Below are 24757 nucleotides of genomic sequence, written 5' to 3'. Positions count from 1 at the left end.
TCGCGTCTCGTAGTCTGTCAAGGTTGTCATCGATCCTTGGAAGGGGATAGACATCCCACTGTGTGACGACGCTCAATTTTCGGTAGTCAACGCAGAAGCGCAAGGTCTGGCTCTTTTTCTTTACCAGCACTACAGGTGAGGCCTATGTGCTGGCCGACGGTTGAATTACGCAGTCTCTGAGCATTTATTCAACTTGGCCTCTGATGACTTCTCTCTCTTTTGGTGACACTCGGTACGGATTCTGGCAAATAGGTCTAACAGATTGATCGATTATGATGCGGTGTTTGGTGATGGATGTTCTTTGCACTTTCAATGACGTGGAAAAACAAGAGGCGTATTCCCGTATAAGGCTCTCGATTTTTTGTTTCTGATTCGGTGATAGGGCTGCTTCGATGTGGATAGATGCGAGTATGGAATATATACCGTCAGGGTGTAGTGGTACAGTCTCGGAAGAATTCAAATCCGTAATCGGAACGTAATCGTGCAAGTGACCAACAACAGTTCCCTTTGCAAGATGCTGCACCTCATTTCAGAAATTTGTCAGGAAGACACCCATCACGCAGTCGTACAATACCTCTTGGTGCACAGATTCCTTTCTCGAGTAATAGCCCAGTATTGCTTTCTGCCATTCCTTCTTAGTCGTTGTACACATTGCTTTTTACAGTGACAGCGATGATGGATCTTGCAGGTACTGTTACATCATCACCTGCAATCTGGAGCGCATCGAATTGTTTTTCACTCTCGAATGTCGCGATGGGGTGTTTCGTCGAGAACGAGACGCACGTTTCCTGGAAGTTTATCACTGTGCCATTGGCCTGCAAAAAGTCCATTTCGATTATTGCATCTCTTGAACACTCCGACAGGACAATGAAGCTGGTGACGAAGGTGAAGCCGGGTATCTCGACTCTAGAATATAGATATATTATAAAGGAGATTTATTAAGCAGAAAGGTTGGTGCTTGGAAGGCTTGGAAGGCGATGCACCAGCCGCAATTTCCGAGCTCGAGCCGCTGCTGCACACTCGATGCTGCTGCCTCTGCGCCGGAGTACTTCCTCTTCTTTACAATGGCCCCACGGAGAAAAAAAGGAGCCATCCTGGCGACTTAGTCCTGTGCAGGCGGCGTTAAACCGTGGTATTGCTTGAGCCTCTGTACGTGTACAACCTCGCGGTTGCGACGTCGCAAGTCTGATGGTGGCGTAAGAGGCTCAATGAGGTAGTTTACTGGCGAAGTTTGTTCGACAATACGATATGGCCCATCGTACTTTGGCAGAAGTTTGGAAGAGAGCCCAGGTGTGCGATGCGGCACTGACAGCCATACAAGAGAACCCGGAAGAAAAACGGGAGTTGAGGTCTGGGCATCACGAATTGCTTTTTGCCTGTTTTGGTCATCGCAAGTAAAGCGACGAGCTAACTGGCGGCATTCTTCTGCGTGTCTGGCGGCGTCCAAGATCGGTAGGCACTCGGACGCGTCTGGTCGATAGGGCAAAATAGTGTCAATGGTGTGGGAGGGGTGACGGCCGTAGAGGAGGTAAAAAGGGGAGAAGCCTGTTGTCGCTTGCGTTGCCGTATTGTAGGCGTATGTAATGAATGGGAGAACTAAGTCCCAGTTAGAGTGGTCAGGCGTCACATACATAGATAGCATGTCACCGAGAGTATGATTAAAGCGCTCGGTAGCCCCATTGGTTTGTGGGTGATAAGCGGTACATGTGCGATGTACAATAGCACACTCAGCGAGCAATTTTTCAATGACCTCGGACAAGAAGGCGCGGCCGCGGTCACTGAGGAGTTCTTGAGGGCCTCCATGACGCAACAGAAAATGACGCAGTAGGAAAGTGGCAACCTCCTGTGCTGTAGCCGTTTTAAGAGCAGCGGTCTCAGCATAGCGCGTTAGGTGGTCGATAGCAACTATTATCCACCTGTTGCCAGTCGCAGTCAATGGAAGTGGCCCATAAATATCTATTCCAACCCGTTCGAAGGGTCGGGAAGGGCATGGTAAAGGCTGCAGTTCACCGGCGGAGGCGTGTGGTGGAGATTTTCGGCGCTGACATTCGGCACAAGAGCGGACGAAGGTATACATGCCACGCCAGTAGTAGCGATGTCGAAGCCTTTCGTAGGTCTTGAAGACTCCTGCGTGGCCACATTGTGGGTCAGCGTGAAAAGAGGAACAAATCTGCGACCTCAGGGTTCGTGGAACGACGAGCAGCCACTTGCGTCCCACTGGTGCGTAGTTACGTCGATAGAGAAGCATGTCACGTATCGAGAAGTGTGGAACTTGGCGCCGAAGCGTTCGCGTCTTTGGGAGTTCAGAAGTGTCGGAGAGATGATTGAGGAGAGACGCAGTCCACGGGTCATTGCGTTGTTCGATAGCAATGGTGTCAAAGTCAAGCGATGACAATGTGGAATCGCAAGCGGAGTCAGCTGTGGCATTCTGGGACAGGGGAGAACGAGAAAGGGCGTTGGCGTCAGCATGCTTCCGTCCTGACCGATAAACCACGCGTATGTCGTAATCTTGAATTTTCAACGCCCAGCGAGCAAGGCGGCCAGATGGGTCTTTTAACGTTGAAAGCCAGCACAGCGCGTGGTGGTCGGTCACGAAGTCAAAAGAACGACCATATAGATATGGGCGAAACTTTCCAAGGGCCCACACAATGGCCAAGCACTCCTTTTCTGTGACGCTGTAGTTGCTCTCAGCCTTGGTAAGTGTGCGACTAGCGTATGCCACGACGTATTCCTGATGTTCCGGTTTACGCTGTGCGAGCACAGCACCCAGGCCTACACCACTGGCGTCGGTGTGGATTTCAGTTGGGGCTTCAGGATCGAAATGGCGTAGAATTGGTGGCGTCGTAAGAAGCCGTCGCAGGGTGTTGAAAGCCTCGTCGCAGGCAGGGGACCACGATAAGAGGTCTTTACAGCTGCTGAGAAGTTGCGTGAGAGATGATATAATAGACGCGAAGTTTCGGACGAATCGCCGGAAATACGAACACAAGCCGATGAAACTTCGAAGTTCTTTGATGGTGGCAGGTTTAGGAAACGCCGTAACAGCTCGCAATTTCTCGGGATCCGGGAGGATGCCTTCCTTGGAAACAACGTGGCCCAAAATGTTCAGTTGACGCATGGCAAATCGACATTTTTTGAGGTTTAATTGCAAACCGGCGTTAGTTAAGCAAGTAAGGACGTGCTGAAGGCGACGTAAGTGTGTGTCAAAGTTAGGGGCGAAGACCACGATATCATCGAGGTAACACAAGCATATCTTCCATTTTAGTCCACGCAGGATGTTGTCCATCATTCGTTCGAACGTTGCAGGTGCATTGCAAAGTCCGAAGGGCATGACGGTGAATTCATATAAGCCGTCTGGCTTGACAAAAGCGGTTTTGGGGCGATCGGCCTCCGCCATAGGCACCTGCCAGTAGCCTGACCGCAAGTCTAACGAGGAAAAGAACTCGGCACCCTGCAAACTGTCCAAAGCATCGTCAATGCGCGGTAGTGGATAAACATCCTTCAGCGTGATCTTGTTCAATCGCCGGAAATCGACACAGAAACGAATAGAACCGTCTTTCTTTTTGACGAGAACCATCGGAGACGCCCATGGGCTCTGTGAAGGTCGAATGACGCCTCTGCGAAGCATGTCGTCTACTTGGTCAGCAATGACGCGGCGTTCTGTAGCGGACACGCGATATGGTCGTTGTCGCAGCGGTGAGTGGGACCCAGTGTCGATGTGGTGTTCTACTGCTAAGGCACGGCCGAGAGATGTTTGTTCAACGTCGAAAGAGTGGCGGTAACTCTCAAGAATGGTGAGGAGTTGTGAACGCTGCGAAGATGTCAAATCTGCAGCGATGAATGGTTGAAATATGTTTGCCGACGTTGAGTCAGGCGCTGAGACGACAGCCAGTTCACAGACGGAGGTAGAAGGCACCTCATCGGGGACGGATATAATTCTGGAAGAACTGATTGTGTCGACGTGGCCAAGGCACTCGCGACAAAGTAGAGATAAAGACGACGACCCATGATTATAAATTGGCATTGTGGTTGACCCTTCTACAAGATCGAGAGCAGCAAAAGGCAGGGGGAGAGCTCTTCGGGCGACGAATATTGGAGATGGTGTGAAGAAGACCGTGCCGTCGGATATGGCGCTGCATGAAACTGGCACGAACGCAAAAGAGCATGGAGGGATGTAGGTGTCATCGCTAACGACAAGTTTAGTGGCAAACTGGGTGTCGACGGACGCTTGGTCATCCAGTGAGCAAAATTCGACCTCAGCCCTAGCACAGTCGATTACGGCGTTATGACGCGACAAAAAGTCCCATCTCAAAATAATATTATGGGAGCATGATGAAAGAACAACGAACTCTATCGTATACAGAATGTCCTGAATTGTCACGCGGGCTGTACATACTGCGGTCGGTTGAACAGGTTGAGCACTGGCTGTGCGAAGCGATAATCCGGAAAAAGGCGTCGTAACCTTACGAATTGAGCGGCAAAATCCAGCATCTATTACCGAAACAGCTGCACCGGTATCTACAAGAGCGACAGTAGGGATATTTTCGACGAACACATCAATAACATTGGTAGGTGACAAATGAGGACTTGGGCAAACCGAAACTTGCGCAGTTCTTGCCTCAGGAACTGCGTCGTCTAGTTTTCCTCCTCGTTAGGTGCGGGCCGTCGAGGCATAGGAGAAGGCGAGCGGCGGCGTGGAGAGGGCGAGCGAAGACGTCCCGGCCGAGGGCGGTGGTCGTCCTGGTAGCGGGCTGGCATTGGAGTGGAGCAACCGTATCGCGCGTTGGAGTCGAGCGGGAAGAAAGGCTCACGGCGGTTTTCATTGGTGATATGCGTCTGGCGGCGACAATACCTTGCGACGTGTCCGGGGTATCGACAAGCGTAACATATCGGGCGATTATCGAGGGTGCGCCACGAGTTGGCGGTGTTAGTGCTGGTACAGTGAACTGGAGCTGGGGTATAGCTCGCGCGAGGCTGGAACGGAGGCGCAGGGGCCTTGCGAGTTGGCATGGCTGCAGCCGTGGCGTAGGTGAGAGGAGCAGCCACAAGATTAGGCTCGCGAGCAGCTGGTAAGGCCTCGGCAACCTCTCCTTGAATGACGTCACGTAGAGACGATGGTAAAGTTGTGGTAGCTTCTGGTGTGAAAGGCACCAAGGAAAGCTGTCGTGCAACTTCTTCGCGGACAAATGCTTTTATTTCGGCTATTAGTGACGCGTGGTCATGACCACTGATCACACTAGACAGCGATGCCAAATCGTGCGCTGGAGGACGTCTTGTCAGAGCTCGCTGCTTCCGCAATTCATCGTAGATTTGGCAGAGGCTAATTACGTCGTTAACAGTGGTCGGGCTTTTCGCCAAGAGCATTTGAAAAGCGTCGTCGTCAATCCCTTTGAGGATGTGCTTACATTTTTCAGCTTCGGTCATCTCGGCGTTCACGCGTCTGCACAAATCGACGACGTCCTCTATGTAACTTGTAAAGGTTTCACCCATTTCTTGTGCGCGTGTGCGTAAACGTTGCTCGGCACGAAGTTTTCGGACGGCAGGTCGATCGAAGACTGCTACAATCGACGTTTTAAATTGCGGCCACGTTCGGACGTCTGCCTGGTGGTTTCTAAGCCAAAGGCTGGCTACACCCGTGAGATAGAACGAAACGCGTGTCAACTTGTCCGCGTCCGTCCATCTGTTTAAAGCGCTCACCCGTTCGAAAGTCGAGAGCCACTCTTCAACGTCGTTGTCATCTGTTCCACTGAAGATTGGAGGCTTCCGCTGAGGAACACTGCCTGGACAGGTGGCCGGAAGAGATGGAAGCGTCTGCTGATCGGCGTCCGGCATAGCAGAAGGTAGCCGTCGAGAACGGAGTTCCAGGATGGTAGCGGGAAGGTGTAAGGGACGGTACCCGGCACGTCTCCACCAATTATAAAGGAGATTTATTAAGCAGAAAGGTTGGTGCTTGGAAGGCTTGGAAGGCGATGCACCAGCCGCAATTTCCGAGCTCGAGCCGCTGCTGCACACTCGATGCTGCTGCCTCTGCGCCGGAGTACTTCCTCTTCTTTACAATATATATATATATATATATATATATATATATATATGAGCAATGGAAAAAAAAATGGTAGGTGTAACCTTAAGAGTCAAAAAGAGAGCAGAGTAGATTGGGGAAAAAAAGAGGGTTAGGAATATCACAGTTGAAATCGAGAAGAAGAAATGGACATGGGCCGGGCATGTGGCGTGTAGACAGGATTACCGCTGGTCATTAAGGGTAACTGACTGGATTCCCAGAGAAGGCAAGCGGGTTAGGGGGAGACAGAAGGTTAGGTGGGGAGATGAGATTAAGAAGTTTGAGGGTATAAATCGGCAGCAGCAAGCACAGGACAGAGTTAACTGGCGGAATATGGGAGAGCCCTTTGTCCTGCAGTGGACATAGTCAGGCTGATAATGTGTATATATATATATATATATATATATATATATATATATATATATATATATATATATATATATATATATATATAGAGAGAGAGAGAGAGAGAGAGAGAGAGAGAGATGGGAGGGAGAAATGGTATGAAGAAAGGCAGGGAGATTAACCAGAAAGCAAGTGTTTCGTTTGCTACTCTGCACTGGGGAAGGGGAAATGGGAGACAGAAATGTAACGGAAAGGGAATGAGAGAAAGAGATCGAGGCGGAAGCTAAAACACACAATAACACGTAAACTTCTCAAACGTTCGACGAGGCGGGTCGATCGCAGAAGCTTCAGGAGAGCCTTCGTCGCTTTTTAGCGTGAAGCTCGATCTTTCCGGTATTCCAAAATTATTTTTTGGAAAGCGGCTGGTCGTCGAAGCGTGCTAACACTGCTGACAGAGCTGTGCTGAGGACACTGACTCAAAATATGTTCGATGGTTTCGTCAGCGCTGCAATGATCACACGCAGCACTGTCTGCCCATCCGATGTGGCAAGCTAAGGTGGTCGTAAAATACACCCCAAGCCACATGCGACAGAGAACGGTTTTCTCAGATCTGGGTAACCCAGATGCAATGGAAAGTCGTAGGTATGAGTCCAGATGGTGAAGGCGGGTGTGTGAAAATCCGGGCGTGTTCCGCAGAGACCTGGTGACATTGTGCGCGAGTGTATTACTCCTTGCTGCTGCGTCGCTTCTTGACAGTCAAATGGGATCCATCATGCCATTTTCCTGAGCGTTCTTCGCTTCAGCGGCGGCATGCTCGTTATGAATGATTCTGCTCTGGCCTGATAACCATTCAAAACTTACATTATATCCTTTCTGTAGTACTTGTTGATGCAGTTGTCTTGTTTCCAGCACCAATTGGTCTTGACGTCCACAACGCAGCGCAGTTGGAATACAATACAGAGCTGGTTTCGAATTGGTGAAGATGCACCATTTGAGAGGTGCTTCTTGATCAATTCTGCGGAGTGCACAGCGGAAAGCTGTGAGCTCTACGGCTGTTGATGTTGTTTTGTGAGACGTTTGAAATTTAGTGGTTTCGGTTTTCCTGGATAGATCACAGCTCCTGCAGATCCCCTAACATTTGTCGAGTTATCCCTATAAAGTTTGACGTGGTGTTTGTATCCTTCGTGCAGCATATGTAGAGTGAGCTGCTTCAAAGCTGGTGTCAAGAGATCCACCTTTTTGCCGATTCCTGGCACTGTCAGCGTAGGTTTGGACAGTCTAAGCACCAAGGGGGTGTCGGGATACATTCCAGAGGTATGTGGCCCGCTGGAAGGCACTCACGGTAACTCAATACTCTTTTGCAGAAGGAGGCATTTGATCGGTAATCTGGTATATATATATATATATATATATATATATATATATATATATATATATAGTCCAAGTTACTCCCTCCTAGAACACCGCGGGTACTTGAAAAATAAAAAAAATGCCAAGCCTGCGCCTGTCACAGTGAAAGCTGAACGAGCGTTCTTTCTGAGCCTTTTACAGTGCAAGCTCTTATAAGATAACAAGTCGGGTCATGCGCAGTTGTCTGCCCCTACCGGTGTCCGTAATCAAATCGTGCAAAATTAGAAAAACAAGCCTAGCACCAATGACGCAGTGGGGCTCGAACCAGGGTCCGCTGGGTGCCAGGCCAGTATTCTACCACTGAAAAACACCGGTGCTTGGGACTTCTTGGCCTACTTGCCTTACACTTTAAGGCAAAATTATTCGAAAAAGAAGTAATGGAGCCCAATAGGTGCGCGCAATGAACGGATAGACCCTTTAGGAGGAATCACAGATGGAAGCAGGCCGCGTGCAAACCGCTTAGTCTCCAGTGTTGAACTGCCCAGGCAATGCAGGCAGCGCGCAGACCGTTACCAAGGTCACTAGCCGTCCTCCTTTCCTGGCTCAGTCTTTCCCTGTATTTTGCTGGCGACGGTTCGCGTTGCGTCGCGCTCAGAGTGCTCGACCACGGCCGCCTGAATTCGACGATCTAGGAAATGCGACGTGGTGCTTGTGTGTACGCTTGGATCAGCGTGGGCTGCTGCTTTTACGTTTCGCTGCACCCATGAAGTCTGGAGCAAGTCTGAACCCGTCACCATGCCGCGCAGTAAATCTCTGGCTTCAAGGTAGTCATGACCAACACACGACAGCAACAGTTGGGAAGGCCAACATGGCGGCCGAGAAGACGGCAGGCCTATCGAATAGATATTTCAGTCCGACTCAGGACAGAAGTCAGCGCTGGATTCTTTTGCAAGTAGGTTATTAGTCTTTATTCTACTCTACTTGTCGCGTGTGCGATACGGATCGCGCTTGCCGGCAATAGGCTCGCTCATGTTATATATCGCACACAGAAATGCACCGCGAAGGTCAGCTTCGGCGTCTGCAGTTCGCCTGTGCTTTGCGACCGCCTGGAAATCGGCCGCCATTGCTGTCGGCCTCCCGTACGCTCGCTCATCGAGTGCTCACCTGTCTTCGCCGCTGCGATGAGCTCTGGGCTGACGATATTGGGATAAGACCTCGTCGCTGTTTAGGGAGTCGTCGAAAACACGTTGCGGGTTCTCGTAATGAGCTTGGTTGTTATATGTCGTGCGCTGTAAGTGCACCAGCACGGCATGGTGGGGCTTACGCTAGCATCGGAACTCGGTGAAAATTTGTGGCCATTACAGTTGGCTTCCCCATCAGTTGGTCGCAAGCAGCTCGGCGCCGTCCGTTGGCCGCAGCGGCGGACTCGCGTTTGCGCGCGGAACTTGCTCAAGTTTGTGGAAAAGGGCCGCACAACCGTCGATTTCTTCGGTGCTAGCTCCAAACCAGCTCCGTGCTGTTCGTGGCGGTGGCCAAGTGTACGCTCACTCTCCTGTTCGAACTTCGCTAGCGGCAGACACTCTGCGTGCAGCGCCATGTTTGGTCTCGCGTTCGCTTGCTCGAGCTTAACGACGTCACTCACTTAGGACTCGCCGACTTGTTAGCGGCACGCTGGATCACGGAGTTGTGGCTGCGGCCGCCGCTCCGAAGCTGATGCGCTACAGGGATCAAAATGAGTCTTTGACGATGTGTGACATCACGGTGAATTATTAGCATCTTATATCTCACATATGTTTTTATTTCACGTTGCAAGTATTTTTCATATGCATTTGTATTCATCCTCTGTCACGTGTAACTCACTATTTTACATACTGTGCAGCTGTGGGCACACATCATGCTGAAGGATGTGTGCGCTGGCGTCTGCGATGCCTGTCATCCATCTCTTTCGTTAGAGCAGCTTCAGAAGGACTGTGCGAGATGTGAAGGTAAAGTTATTTGTGTGTCATATTTGACATGCATGTTTTTTATGTTAACTTGCACGTACTTGTCATATGCGTGCATCTTCATCTTCTTTCACGTGTGTCTAACTATTTTTACTATCTTATTGTACGTACAGCTGTTGGAACACAACAGGGAGAAGGCTGCATGCGCTGGCGTCTACAATGCCTGTCATCTATCGCTTTCATTGGATGAGCTCCACAAGGAGTGAACAAGATGTGACGAGACTGGACTTCTACACTTCATCAAGAATTCACTTAAAAGAATGGAGAATCTTCATGTGTATGTAGAAAAGTAAATGATTTCGATGTCTCACTTTTGTCTTTCGTTATTACTGTGACTGCGAAAGCAGTTACACATAGGTGGCTAACTACTTTTCCATGTGTTCTTTCCTGCACTATTTGTTGCTCACTGCGCAGAAAAACAGGCGAAAAAAGTATCAGGCCTGGCAGAAAATAAACAAAAGTCAAAGTTTGAACTGGTGATAAAAAAGTTCATCCGATTGAAGTACTTGAGTGGATCAACCGTTCGTCCGGCAAAGTGCAACTGTGAGGACCAACGGTTGCCCAGTAAGGTGTAAATGTGGGGATTAACAGTTGCCCTATAAGGTGTGAATGAGAGGATTAATTGTTAGTCCTTTGAGGTTAATTTTGGGGCTAACTATTGCTCTCTAAAGTGCAAATGTGAAGACTAAATGTTAGCCTCTTGAGCTCGTCTGTGGGTACTAACCGCTAGACCCGGTACTGTTAGTCTTTAAACAGAATAATGTGACAACGAGATTAATGATTGTGGCAGCGCCAATAGTCCCCAAAAGGATGAGCCACACATTCTGTTAAGACCCTTTTGCCTTAGAGTGTAGGTAGGCTTGATGTCAGGAAAGCAATCGCGTTAATATGACTTATAAAGCGTTTTAAACCAGGAAAAGAACAAACGATTGTCACACTATGCGAATAGCTATTGAGTGGGTCGTCCAATGATCCAACCCATTAGAAAAGCTTGTTCTTGTTCCTCTATTAACTGTGGCGCATACCCACTTCAGCCATAATTCCTCATCGTCGTTAGCCACTGCATGAACAATTGTCGCAAAATTCCTTACAAGTGTTTAGCGGATACGATGCTTTTCAGAAAAATGACGAAAAATAGCATAGTGAATGCCGGCCTACTACCCACAAAAAATTATTATAATGCTCCAGTGGGTATCAAGCAAGTGTGCCTGCAGTAGTCACGCAATGATTGTTTCGAAAGGTTCAGAAAGGCCGCTCTTCAAGCTTTCGCTGTGACTGTGCTGCGCCTTCCGCGCACGCCTGGCGTTTGTAAACAGCCTTCGAGTAACTGCTACAAGCACACTTGCTGGGTACCCACTATGCCATAAATCATAATTTTCGTGTAGTTGGCTGGCATTAGCTATGCTATTCAATTTTTTTTGCAGTGGCTGATAACAATGAACAATTATGCCTGAAGTGGGTCTGTGCCACAGTGAAGGGGACAAGCATTTTAAATGGGTTGGATCATTGAACGTCCTAATATTTTGGAAATTCGCATTGTGTGATGTCTAGTTGTTCCTGTTATATTCAAAAACGCTTTACCACTGAAACAACGTGATTTTCTACCCGGCATCAAGCCTGCCTATGGACAGTTTGGGAATGACTGAGATACAAGCACCAGCGTATGGCGGTTGCTGCAAGGCACGCCACGTGACTAGTGATTTATTCTTGCTCAGGTATTTACCCCGTCGTTGGCTGGAAGATCCGAGATCAGGTGACGTACCTTGCCGAAGGCGGCAGCTTCGATACGGGCACCGTCGTCGACTGGGCCCAGGAAATGGGTGAGCAGACTTCTCACGCAAATTATAGAATTCAAGTGAAGCGGCTTTTAAGGCCCCTCGACAACATTTAGATCTTTGCTAAGGACAGAAAATGTGCTTGCTTGTCTGGAAAAGTACTTCAGGAGAGAAAATAGTGCACTATATTATGATTGAAAGCAATTTTTTAGAACATAACCTGGGTGAGTCAGGTGCAACGACTGAAACATTTGGTATGAAGGGAGCTCTATTTGTATGGTGTTAAAAGGCGCCATTTTTATATGTGTTTATGGGCCATAATACTGTTACGTGAGAGGTCTATTACATAGATGGCGCGTAGAGAAAGGTATATTTGAAGATTCATTGCATGAAAGTGGTATTTATTCTGAAATGATTGCTGAACAGCCGGCTGATCACCCCTCATGTCGCCACTGTTCTTTGGCTATACTTAAAAAAAGCTGGCCTCGATTCGAACAGTGTTCATTTTCAGCGTTTGTGGCCCCTGCTTCTAACAGCGTGCCTGTTGATGAGCTATGCAGGTTGTGATATATCGAGGTTCACAGCTCGACACTTGACGGGCTGGTGAAACAAAAATGGCGCACGAAACGTACTCATAAGTACAGATATGCGCGAGCTAACAAGTGTTACAGTTGCTTCGTTGTGTCTGAAAAGCACGTCCTTTTCGCAAACGGTGACTGTGCATTGAGTGAAGTGACCTTTGTGCGCCCGGTAACTACAATGTGATCATTCCAGGGAAAGCCCGAGTGTGTACAATTCTCCCCCACCTCAAGTTAAGCGCGTGCACGCACGAGCGTCAATCTCCACCCTCCCCTTGCCCCGCGGGTCAATGTACCCGTAGGATACGAGCGTATGACCGCGTGTTGCGATGAGCGGGGCACCGAGAGTGCTCTTTGTTCCATTCTTGCTAGTAATGCTGAGATCGCCACAGCCCATGTTAAATGGCGTATAAAAATAGCTTGCCGTTTTAATGTAGAAGCGCGTGCGTTCGTGGTGACCAACACCACAGGCTGAAAAGCGAGAGCTCGTGCGTTCGATTCAGTGCGCCGGATAGTATTTTGGGAGAAAGATGCTAAGTTGGGCCAGTTGGATTACGTTCATAATTAGAATTTTGTGGAAGCGCACCCAAAACACATGGACAGATGAGGCGGTAAGCGCTCTCTTTGTCAGCCTTTTGTCCGAGTGCTTTAGGTACGCTTCAACAACAACAAAAATTTGAAGTAATTTAGGAGCTTGTTTGGAACGCTCTTAAAATGCTTAGAACTAAGTGATGCGTGTACTGGTCATTATGCCTCATCAAGTTTTCTTGAACTCAGCTGCGCAGCCGCACTGCCAGCTATTAAGGGCAAAATTCGTGTATGGTGTACCTTTCAGAGACCTAGCATGCTCGCTTAGACGGACTTTAAGGCAACGTCTCGTCTGCCCACTGTACATGCACCCGCATGACAAAGGAGCGGAGTACACGAATTCGCTCGCTAGTCAGTGAAATACTTAGACTGGCTTATAGAGCAACCTTCAGGACTGACAGTGACCTACCCTTCCTGCACTTTTTTGTCAACTCTCATGAACACGCTTCTTAGGTTCTTGATTGATATGTAGGGTTTAACGTTCCAAAACCACCATATGATTATGAGAGACGCCGTAGTGGAGGGATCCGAAAATTTCGACCACCTGGGGTTGTTCGTGCACCCAAATCTGAGCACACAGGCTTACAGCATTCCCACGTCCATCGAAAATGCCGCCGCCGCAGCCAGGATTCGATATCGCAACCTGCGGGTCAGCAGCCGATACCTTAGCCACTAGACCACTGCGGCGGGGCTCTTAGCTTCTTGCCAGCACCAAAGAGAACGTTTATGCCATAATGACTGGCCATCTTCTTCAAACGGTGGGACGTGGCGGGCCGGTATTACATAGCAACGAACTTTTTTCGCCAATCTGAGGCCACACCCACAGCGTCAAGGTCCTCTTTCTGTTCAGATTGCAGGCGATGGAACAGTAGCTGTGAAATGGAGGCAAGGACCAGGCGCGACAAAGCAGCCGCTTCCAATCTGACAGCCTGCAGTAAGAAACTGTCACCTACAGTGCCAGGACAGGACTTCATTAGAGCCGAACTAAGACAGGACGTGGTCAATTCATTTTTTACAACTTTTGAATAAATAGGGCGGGAGCTCAAAAGTGGTTTTGTGGAATGAGGGGAATAAGGCAAGCAGACATAGTCCTTCTGGAACTGTAATGAAGGATCTAAAAATTGCAAGACATTGTCTCTTGGGACTTCAGAAGTAAAGCACAGACCTTTGCTCTTTTGCCTAAACATTCCTCGGACCTGGATCATAGACTATATAAAGTTGACCTAATCGACAAACACCAAGTAATCCTGAACATATATAAAAAATGCCTGTCAATACCCTCGAAATTTTCCTGAAGGGTTTGGTCCACATTTCCAAACATATATTGCTTAGATTTAAGGCTAACGTTGACCCGATACAAATACCTGACTTTTGTACGCAGGCACTCGGCCCAAATGAAACAACTGTAGATCATAAGTAAAACCAAAGTAGTTCTAAGGAGCCTTTTACTGAAATAACAATATTATTTCTAAACACTACTACATCATTCTCCTCAACAATTGTTTCTTTCACGCAGCTCATGAGGTAACCATGTGGCAAAGAATAAAACAGGTCTTGTACGTCTACGCTGAAGTTCAGCGTATAGAAACAGGCAATGCTGTACGCGGCTGAACGCTGTACAACTCGAAAGTCAGCCAAGGAACGCTGTACAGCCAGCCAACGCTGTAGAACTGGACGGTCAGCTCAGCCAACAATTTTATCACCTCATTTTAATTGCGAGTATGCAAAAGATTAAGCAACTGCAACGCCTCTAAATGTCTCTGTAAAAAGCGAAACACAACTTGTTGCCATGAGTTCTGCTTGGTAACAATGGCCCGGAAAGGGACATCATCCTTATGGTTTTTTTTCACTGAAAGCTTCCTATAAATGATTTGGTTCTACTCATGCTCTAGAATTATTTCATTTGAGCAGCGTCGGTACACACAAAAATGGGGTATCTGTATCGGGTCAAGGTAGCCCTAGTACGAAGCAACATATTTCTTGAAAATGTGAACTATACCCTTGAGCAAGATTTCGAGGGTATTAAAGACATGTTTTTTGATGCGTCGACAATAACTTGGTGTTCGTCGATCGTGTCAACTTTATGAAGTCTTTGATCCAAGTTCTAGGTCCTAAGATTGTTTAGGCAAAGATCTGTGTTTTACTTCTGAAGTGTGAAGAGACGTCTTGAAATTTTTAGATCTTTCATTACAGTTCCGGAGAGACCATGTTTGCTGGTCCTATTCCCTGTTCCACAAATTCACTGTTAAGCTATCGCTCTACTCATTGAAAAATGTACATAAAATATTGGTCACGTCCAGTCTTAGTTCGGCTTTAAAAAAGTTTTTTACTCACGCTGTAGGTGAGATTTTTTACGGCAGGTTATCATTTTGGAAGCGGCTGATTTCTCGCACCTCGTCCTTGCCTCCACTTCACAGCGACTGTTTCATTGCCTGAAGAGGGAACAAAAAGTGACGGGTGTGGCCTTGGATCGCCGCAAAAAGTTCGTCGTTATCTCATACCTGCATGCTATGTCGCACTGTTTGAAGAAGGTGGCCAGTCATCATGACATAAAGACTGTCTTTCGTTCTGGCAAGAAGCTAGGAAGCGTGTGTGCGAGAGTTGACAAAAGAGGGCAGAAGGGGAAGGCCCCTGTCGGCGCGGAAGGTTTCTCTATAAAGCATTCTAAGCGTTTCACTGATTGTGCGAGCAGAGTGGTGTAATCCACCCCTTTGTCACGTGGGTGCATGTACATTGGGCACACGGGATGCTACCTCAACACCCGTCTAAGAGAGCATGCTAGATGTCTGAAAGGTACACCATACACGCATCTTGCTCTCCATTGCCGGGAGTGCGGCTGTGCAGGTGAGTTTAAGAAAACCAGTGTGTTGATGAGTAGTAGTTAACAGCGCATGCGTGAAATTGCTGAAGCATTGAAATCATAAAAGCAGGAGACAGGTGCGTGAGCCAACCTTCAATCGCTCTCACAGACATTGAGATATTGTATCTACAGCATAGCTAATTACATGCTTGGCGGTGGGTGTAAAGGATTGTTTGATGCTAGAATGTTTACATATATATGACACATTTCTTCTATTAGACTTTCAGTTGTTGCACAGCGCTTGTGTCGTGTACTTTCTTGTGTTTTTGTCCTTTTTGTGGTCTGATTGTGATGAGGACAATTCTATCCAATTTTTGTGTAATCGATTCAATAGTAATAAGAATATTCCTTGACCTTGCCGATTTTTGACGGTGTAGACGAAAACGCTATGTCGTCTTCTTTTGAAACTTCTTCAATAGCTGTGCTCAATGGCGTTTGGGTTTCTTGGAATCGCTTCATTTTTTTGTCAATCGTTGTGTCAGTTTCTTTTGCGTTCATCAGTAAATCTCAGTGTTACACGTCAAAGTCAACTGTTTTGGTGCGGTGATATCTGAATGAAGGATAGAACATTTACAACTACTGTCACTAAATGGCTTCAGCGTTTCGATTTTTGACCCTTCAATTGATGATCGTCACGTACACCAGAGGGCAAGTCGCCGTCTTTGAGGTGACTCACCTGAGTTCAGTCCTCTCCACTTCACACCAAGGGGAAGTCAAACGATGGACGCCACCACTATGACTAGCCAGGTAACACCGGCACAAGTGTTCATCAGCCAACCGCACCAGCCGCCAGTATTGCACGGCGACTCGTACGAGGACGTGGAAGATTGGTTGGACCTGTTCGAGAGAGTGGCGAGCTTGAATGGATGGGACGAAAGAGAGAAGCTCCGTCGCGTATACTTCGCCCTGGAAGACTTCGCAAAGACATTGTTTGAGAACCATGAAACCTCGTTGTCTACCTGGGAGGTATTTCGACGACAAGCGATGGCTACGTTCGCAAACATAGACCGAAAAGAAAAAGCGGAAGCTGCTCTTCAATCCAGGAACCAGCTCACAATCGAGAGTGCTGCCATGTACATTGAGGACATGGTCCGTCTGTTCAAGCGTGCTGAATACAACATGGCTGAGGATAAGAAGGTGCGCCATCTAATGCGCGTAGTGAAGCAAGAGCTTTTCGCCGTTCTCGTCCGCAACTCTCCAAGCACAGTTGCCGAGTTTTACTGGGAAGCGACGGCCATCGAAAAAACACTGGAACAGTGGGCTCGGCAGTACAACCGGAATCTTAACTGCGCATCTGCACAGGTAGTCTCCGGAGGCGTGCGAAACGACGTTGAAGTCCTGCGAGAGCTCATTAGATCAGTTATTAGAGAACTGAGCAGACTGCAAATGCCCCAGACTCCAACTGCACTATCTGTTACAGACGTTGTTCGTGACGAACTGAGGCAGGTCATACGAGAACCAGAGCGTGAGCTGCAGCCGGTTCGACCTATCCGAACGTACTCTGAAGTTCTCCGACAACCCACAGTACACAACAATGCAGCAGTTGTGATGGCGGCGACTCCTCTCCCATCTACAGCACGCAGGGCACCTCGTCCACGCGAACCAACGGCTACCTATCTGCCCCCAGGAGCTCATAGCACACATCGCTATGTGGAGCCTAAGCCCAGAAAAAGTGACATCTGGCGTGATCACGAGCGCAGGCCTCTGTGTTCTCATTGGGGCGAAGCGGGTCATTTGTACAGATTCTGCCTTCACCGACAGGCTGGATTAAGAGGCTTCCCGTCGTATGCACCGTGTCCCCGAAACGGCGAACGACCAGCAGAGATTGAGGAGTACTTGTCCACGCGTCAGAACTCGCCACCTCTACGCCAACATCGGTCACGGTCACCATCGCCTATGCACTACCGGTCATCCAGCCCACGTGCATCTTCAAGGCAGCCTGGTCATCGCTCTCCAAGTCCACTCCCGGAAAACTGAAGCAAGCGACCTGTGGAGGTGAGGCCGCTGATAACATCAGTTACGAAGATCCTCCAATATGGCTTGAGGGCAACGACAGTGTATTTCCGGTAAATGGGTGCAGCAACGAAAGCGTTTCTTCAGATTTGCGGTTGAGAATGGAAAGATGGGAGCTGAATGCCTTAGTCGACACCGGTGCTGATTATTCAGTGATAAGCCACAAAATGGTGAAGAAGCTAAACAAAGTTGTGACACAGTGGAGTGGATCGCAGATACGCACGGCAGGTGGTCACATTATTACGCCCCTTGGCAGATGCACTGCAAGAATTGAAATACAGGGCTTTATTTACGTTGCTGATTTCATCGTGCTACCAGAATGTTCAAGAGACCTCATTATAAGAATGGATTTTTTGCGAGCTAATGGTGCCATAATTAACCTACGCAGGTCCAGCGTGTCGTTTTCGACTGAACGAGCTATACCTGTAGAGGACTCTGAAGAATGACGCCTTACTGTTCTAGGCGTTGTTCATGATGACGTAACTGTGCCGCCACGCTGCAGTATAATGGTGCTCGTAGAGAATGACGCATTTTACAACCGCGAAGGCATAACGGATACAAATGTAGGGCTGTTTTTGTGTCTGCGTAGCTTGGGGTCTTGTTCACTTGACGAATGGCCGTGCAGATGTCCTACTTACGAATTTCTCCAATGACCTCAACACGTCGCTCAAGGCACGACTATTGCCTATTTACACGACTTCTGTATGACGACCGAACTATGCAGCTTAACCACGTCAACCACTCGACCAGTGGCCTGCAACATCGACACATCCGTGACCGTCAACCAGAGCCTTCCGGACAGTCAAAAGAAACAGATTTACGCCTTAGTAAAAGAATTCTCTGATTGCTTTTCAATTGCCTCGAAGGTCCAGCGCACGTCAATTACGAAACACAGAATTATAACGCAAGACGACACGAGGGCTATATGCCAGTATCTATATCGAGTGTCGCAGAAAGAACAGGAAATCATTAAGAAGCAAGTGGAGGAAATGCTTTCGGATGATGTCATCCAGCCTTCGAATAGTCCATGGGCATCCCCCGTAGTGCTCGTTAAAAAGAAAGACAACACGCTTAGATTCTGTGTGGACTACCGAAAACTCAACAGTGTAACTAAACGAGATGTCTACCTCTTGCCACGTATTGACGATACACTAGATCGGCTGCGATCCGCAAAGTTTTTCTCCTCCTTGGATCTGAAAAGCGGATATTGGCAAAAAGAGGTCGATGAGCGGGACCGTGAAAAAACAGCATTCGTAACACTAGATGGCCTCTACGAATTCAAAGCGATTCCATTCGGCCTCTGTTCCGCGCCAGCGAGGTTCTAGCGAATGATGGACACTGTCCTCGCGGGATTGAAATGGCAGTCATGCCTAGTGTATTTGGATGACGTGGGGGTATTCTTTGCAACGTTCGACAAACATCTAGAGCGACTGCGCACTGTATTACAAGCCATCCGGTCAGCAAACTTGACAATCAAACCCGAAAAATGCCACTTCTGCTTCGAAGAGCTGAGATTCCTTGGACATGTCATTAGTTCTGACGGTGTTCCTCCTGACACCGAAAAGACAGCCGCTGTTCAGAGGTTCTCTACGCCCAAAGACAAAAAGTCAGTGCGTCGATTTCTGGGTTTATGTGCCTACTATAGGCGATTTGTGGAAAACTTCTGAAAGATTGCGGAACCTCTTACAAAACTAATGAAACACGACGTGCCCTTCACATGGGAAAGCGAACAACAGAAAGCTTTTGATGAATTAGGAAAACGGCTACAGGGCTCAGCAATACTTGCCTATTTTGATGAGACAGCCGACACTGAAGTCCATACCGATGCCAGCAATGTCGGCCTCGGCGCCATCCTGGTCCAGTGGCAAAATGGTCAAGAGAAAGTGTTAGCCTATGCCAGCCGCAAGCTCTCAAAAGCTGATGCAAACTACTCTGCAACTGAAAAAGAGTTCCTCGCAGTCATCTGGGAAATAAATAAGTTTCGACGCTACTTTTATGGTAGACCGTTCAGAGCTGTCAGTGACCACCATGCTCTATGCTGGCTAGCAAATCTCAAGGATCTGTCAGGTCGACTAGCCAGATAGAGCCTTAGGCTGCACGAGTATGACATTACTGTCGTATACAAATCTGGAAGGAAACACAGTGATGTCAACTGCCTGTCACGCTCTCCTGTCGATCCAAGTGTATCTGAAGAGGAAGACTTCCCGTTTCTAGGCGTTGTCGACGTATCCGAAATCGCTCAACATAACAAGATGACCCGGATTTGCTGGTGCTTATACAACACCTGCAGGGTCTCGACGTTCAAGTTCCTTGCATATTCTCCAGAGGGCGCTCACGTTCTGCCTTCGAGGAAGTGTCCTTTACAGGAGGAACTTCGAACCTAATGGCGAAACGTTTTTACTAGTCATGCCCATAGCCATGCGACAAGAAATTCTTCATGCATACCACGACGAGCCAACATCTGGCCACATGGGTGTGAGCCGAACATTCGCCAGGATTCGCCTGAAGTACTAATGGCCTAAGTTGCTCGCATCAGTGCAGTGCTATGTGAAAACTTGTCGTCAATGTCAATGGCGCAAAACTCCAGCCGTAAAACCAGCCGGCCTTCTCCAGTCAATAGACCCTCCGGATGCCCCATTCCAACAAGTCGGCATGGACTTCCTAGGACCTTTCCCGACATCATGTGCAGGCAAGAAATGAATTGTCGTAGCTACAGACTATCTGACCCGTTATGCTGAGACTGACTCTCTGAACAGTGCGATAGCTGCCGAAGTCGCCAAGTTCTTCGTGAACAACATAGTGCTCAGACATGGTGCGCCCATCGTCGTTATTACGGATCGGCGCACCGCATTTACTGCAGACCTTATGCAATGTCTGATGCGCATGACAAATACCGATCACAGAAGAACAACGGCGTATCACCCTCAGTCAAATGGCTTAACCGAATGCCTCAACAGAACTCTGACCGACATGCTATCAATGTGTGTCGATGTTAAACATAAACAGTGGGATGAAATATTACCCTACGTAACATTTGCATATAATACAGCCATTCAAGAAACAACCCACGTTGCCCCTTTCGAACTAGTATTCGGCCGAAGAGTGACCACCCCACTGGATGTCATGTTACCACTACAGGACGAAAACAGCTATCCACCTGACTTCGATGACTTCTTGCAATGAGCCGAATAAGCACGACAAATGGCAAGATACCGAATACGCCGTCAACAGCGCGTCGACTCTAGTCGGTACAACAAGCGACGCAGTGACGCACTTTATCATCCCGGTGACAAAGTGTGGATATGAATACCAGTGAGCCGCGGACTCTCTGAAAAGTTTCTTTGTCGATACTTCGGCCCTTATGAAGTACTCAACCGTATCAGCGATGTCACTTATAAAGTCAGATCCGCGGGACACGTGAGCTCAAGACGCCGCAATACCACGGAAGTGGTACACGTAGTCCGCATGAAGCCCTATCATGACAGATCGTCGGAAAATGAGTGAGAGTGCGCATGTATCATTTCACTCTCTCAAGCATCGGGACGATGCGTCTGAGGAGGGGGATAATGCCGCGACAGGTTGGCCACGTTCAAGTAGCCTGCCGCAATAATCATGGCAAGAGCACCAGCAAAACCTGGCTGGCATGCGCCACGCGTTCGTGCGCTTGGCCTACAAGGAAGAGGAAGATAGTTGAATCTGTGTCTCTCGGCTACTCGGACTCGACGACCATAGTCGTTAGACTTGTGGGCACAAGTTTGCCCTAATAAAGATGCTTGTTTTTTAGCCTGTCTGCCTCAGCATCGCTACAATATTATCACGTGGTCGTGACGTGGCCGAAGACAGGAGACTTTATGTTGGGATTTAACTGTTTATTTGGGGAACCTGTGCCCGGTAAACGGAAAGTTCGATTACAGTAGCAGTCTTGCACAGATAGCAGTGAACGGAGCGTCGGCCGTCGATCAACTAATACAGTCCGGAAGCTTCTCGAAAACTGCAGGCGCGGTTTGCGCTGAGAATTGTGTAGTGTTTTGGGACAATAACAAATCTTGGCAAATGGATCGTTGCATTGCCCCCCCCCCTCTGAAAAAGGCATCGTCCCGATGCTTTAACTAGAGATGAAGGTACAACAATAATGCAAGAAAGTACAATGAATAAATTATGACACAATAATAATACAAAAACACTCTTTCAGTTTGTCAACGCGCATGAAACAGCTTGAGGCATGTGACATGGACGACTTGAGGTCGCGATCGGCATCGTTGAGAGTTCGTGATGCCATCGGGGACAACCTCGTAATCAAGTGGGCCGAGGTGTTGAACCACCCTGTACGGTCCGAAGTATCGTCGCAGAAGCTTTTCACTTAGTCCACGTCGGCGTATTGGCGTCCACACCAAAACACGTTCACCGGGCTGGTATTTCATGAAGTGTCGTCGAAGATTGCAACGGCGGCTGTCGGTCGTCTGTTGATTCTTGATACGTTGACGCGCGAGTTGTCGGGATTCTTCGGCGCATTGAAGGTACTCACTCACATCGAGGTTTTCTTCGTCGGTGACGTTGGGTAACATGGCATCGAGCGTCGTTGCCGGGCTCCTTCCGTAGACGAATTTGTATGGAGATATCTGCGTCGTCTCCTGCACCGCCGTGTTGTATGCGAAGGTCACGTACGGAGGAATGGCGTCCCACGTCTTGTGTTCGACATCGACGTACCTTGCCAGCATGTTAGCGATCGTCTTGTTAAACCGCTCGGTGAGGCCGTTGGTCTGTGAGTGGTGTGCTGTCATCTGGCGGTGGTTTGTCTGGCTGTATGCCAAGATCGCTTGAGTTAAGTCGGCAGTAAATGCCGTTCCTCTGTCGGTGATAAGGACCTCCGGGGCACCGTGAGGTAGGACGATATTTTCGACGAAGAACTTAGCTACCTCGAATGCACTGCCTTTGCGAAGGGCTTTTGTCTCGGCGTAGCGGGTGAGGTAGTCGGTAGCTACCACGATCCACTTGTTTCTGAAAGCCAACGTCGGGAACGGCCCCAGTAGATCCATACCAATCTGCTGGAAAGGTCGGCAGGGTGGTTCAATTGGCTGCAGAAGTCCCGCTGGCCTTGTCGGCGGTGCCTTGCGTCGCTGACAGTCCTGGCATGTCCTCACATAACGAGTGACGTCAGTGGTAAGACGCGGCCTGTAGTACCTTTCTTGTATCCTCGCGAGCGTGCGAGAAACACCGAGGTGCCCTGCCGTCGGATCGTCTTGCAGAGCCTGCAGGAGTTCTGGTCGCAAAAATGAAGGCACCACAAGGAGGTACTTAGCTCGAAGTGGTGAAAAGTTTTTATTTTGTAGAAGACCGTTTCGCAGGAAGAACGACACAAGTGCGCGCTTGAATATCTTCGGGACCTTCGAGGCATTCTATTAGGGCCTTAAGTTCCGGGTCGGCCCGCTGTTGTTCAGCGAAGTCGTCGGTAGTTATCATTCCCAAGAAGTAGTCGTCATCCCGGTCGTCGGGAGGTAGTTGGTCGACACGCGCACGAGAGAGACAGTCGGCGTCGGAGTGTTTCTTGCCAGACTTGTAAATGACAGTAATGTCATATTCTTGAAGTCTCAGGCTCCATTGTGCGAGGCGATCTGAAGGGTCCTTCAAGGTGGCTAGCCAACACAAGGCGTGGTGGTCGCTCACAACTTTGAAGGGCCTGCCGTAGAAGTAAGGGCGAAATTTCGACGTAGCCCAGATGATGGTGAGGCACTCCTTTTCTGTTGTGAAATAATTGGCTTCTGCTTTGGATAGCAATCGGCTGGCGTAACTAATAATCTTTTCAAGTTTGTCAGCCCTCTGCACAAGAACGGCGCCAAGACCTACGCTGCTTGCGTCAGTGTGTATTTCTGTCTCGGGGAATTCGTCGAAATGAGCAAGTAATGGAGGCGTCTTAAGGGGATGTTTAAGCTCCTGGAAAGCGTGTTCTTGCGGCGTTTTCTACCTGAACTGCACGTCGGCCTTGGTAAGGTTAGTGAGAGGATCGGCGATGCGGGCGAAGTTTTTCACGAACCGCCTCTAATAGGCACACATGCCCAGAAATCGGCGCACCGCCTTCTTGGCAGTGGGCGGCGGGAAGTCAGCGATGGCGGCTGTTTTCCGTGGATCAGGACGAACTCGAGACTTGCCAATAATGTGCCCCAGAAACAAGAGCTCCTTGTACGCAAATCTGCACTTTTCTGGCTTCAGTGTGAGTTTGGGCGTCTTGATGGCTTGAAGTACAGCTTCAAGGCACCGAAGATGCTCGTCGAAACTCGAGGAAAACACAACGACGTCGTCCGAGCACACAAGGCAAGTGTGCCACTTCAATCCTGCCGGTACTGTATCCATAACGTGTTGAAAAGTTGCAGGCGCTGAGCAAAGACCGAAGGGCATCACCTTAAACTTGAAGAGGCCGTCCGGCGTTATAAACGCCGTCTTCTCTCGGTCTCTTGCGTCGACTTCGATTTGCCAATAGCCAGTCTTGAGGTTCATTTACGAAAAGTACTTGGCGTTATGGAGCCGATCAAGTGCGTCGTCTATTCGTGGGAGAGGATACACGTCCTTTCTTGTGATTTTTTCAGGCAGCGATAATCGACGCAGAAACGTAAGGTGCCATCCTTTTTCTTCACTAACATCACGGGGGATGCCCATGGACTCTTGGACGGCTGGATAATGTCATCCCGCAGCATTTCATCAACTTGTCTCTTCATGGCCTCACGTTCTTGTGTCGAAACCTTGTACAAACTCTGACGGAGTAGTCTGGCATTTTCTTCGGTTATGATGCGATGTTTCGTGATTGGGGTCTGCCGAATTTTCGATGACGACAAAAAGCAATCTTCGTATTGCAGGAGAAGGGCCTTGAGCTGTTCTTACTTATGGTTCGGAAGTCTGGGATTGACATCGAAAGCTATGGCAGAGGCTTGGTTCCTCTGAGCAGGTTCCGCAAAATCGGCGAGGGCGAAAGCACTGGCGGCTTTGACAATTTCTTCGATGTATGCGACCGTTATTCCTTTGTTCACATGTTTGTACTCATTGCTGAAATTTGTGAGCATAACCGTTGCTTCGCCTCCTCGCAGCTCTGAAATTCTTCTTGCGACGCAAATATTTCGGGTGACCAACAGATGCTGACTGCCTTCAACGATGCCTTCCAAGTCAGGTGAATTAGGAGCGCTGACCGAAATAATGATGCT

General features: G+C 48.7%; 1 protein-coding gene across 4 annotated transcripts in view; it reads left to right on the top strand.

Annotated features, from left to right (window-relative positions):
* Positions 1–24757, top strand: part of LOC119178800 (glycerol kinase 5) — a 409569-nt gene that overhangs the window by 320375 nt on the left and 64437 nt on the right. For all 4 annotated transcript variants that reach the window (XM_075868891.1, XM_037430055.2, XM_075868972.1 and 1 more), the window contains exon 12: positions 11469–11573. In XM_075868891.1, coding sequence (XP_075725006.1) covers positions 11469–11573 — 105 coding nt within the window. The remainder of the gene's footprint in view (positions 1–11468; positions 11574–24757) is intronic.

Source organism: Rhipicephalus microplus, chromosome 1 (genome assembly GCF_043290135.1).
Source record: "Rhipicephalus microplus isolate Deutch F79 chromosome 1, USDA_Rmic, whole genome shotgun sequence".
In the NCBI taxonomy this organism is placed as follows: domain Eukaryota; kingdom Metazoa; phylum Arthropoda; class Arachnida; order Ixodida; family Ixodidae; genus Rhipicephalus; species Rhipicephalus microplus.
This window is presented reverse-complemented; position numbering and strand designations above follow the sequence as displayed.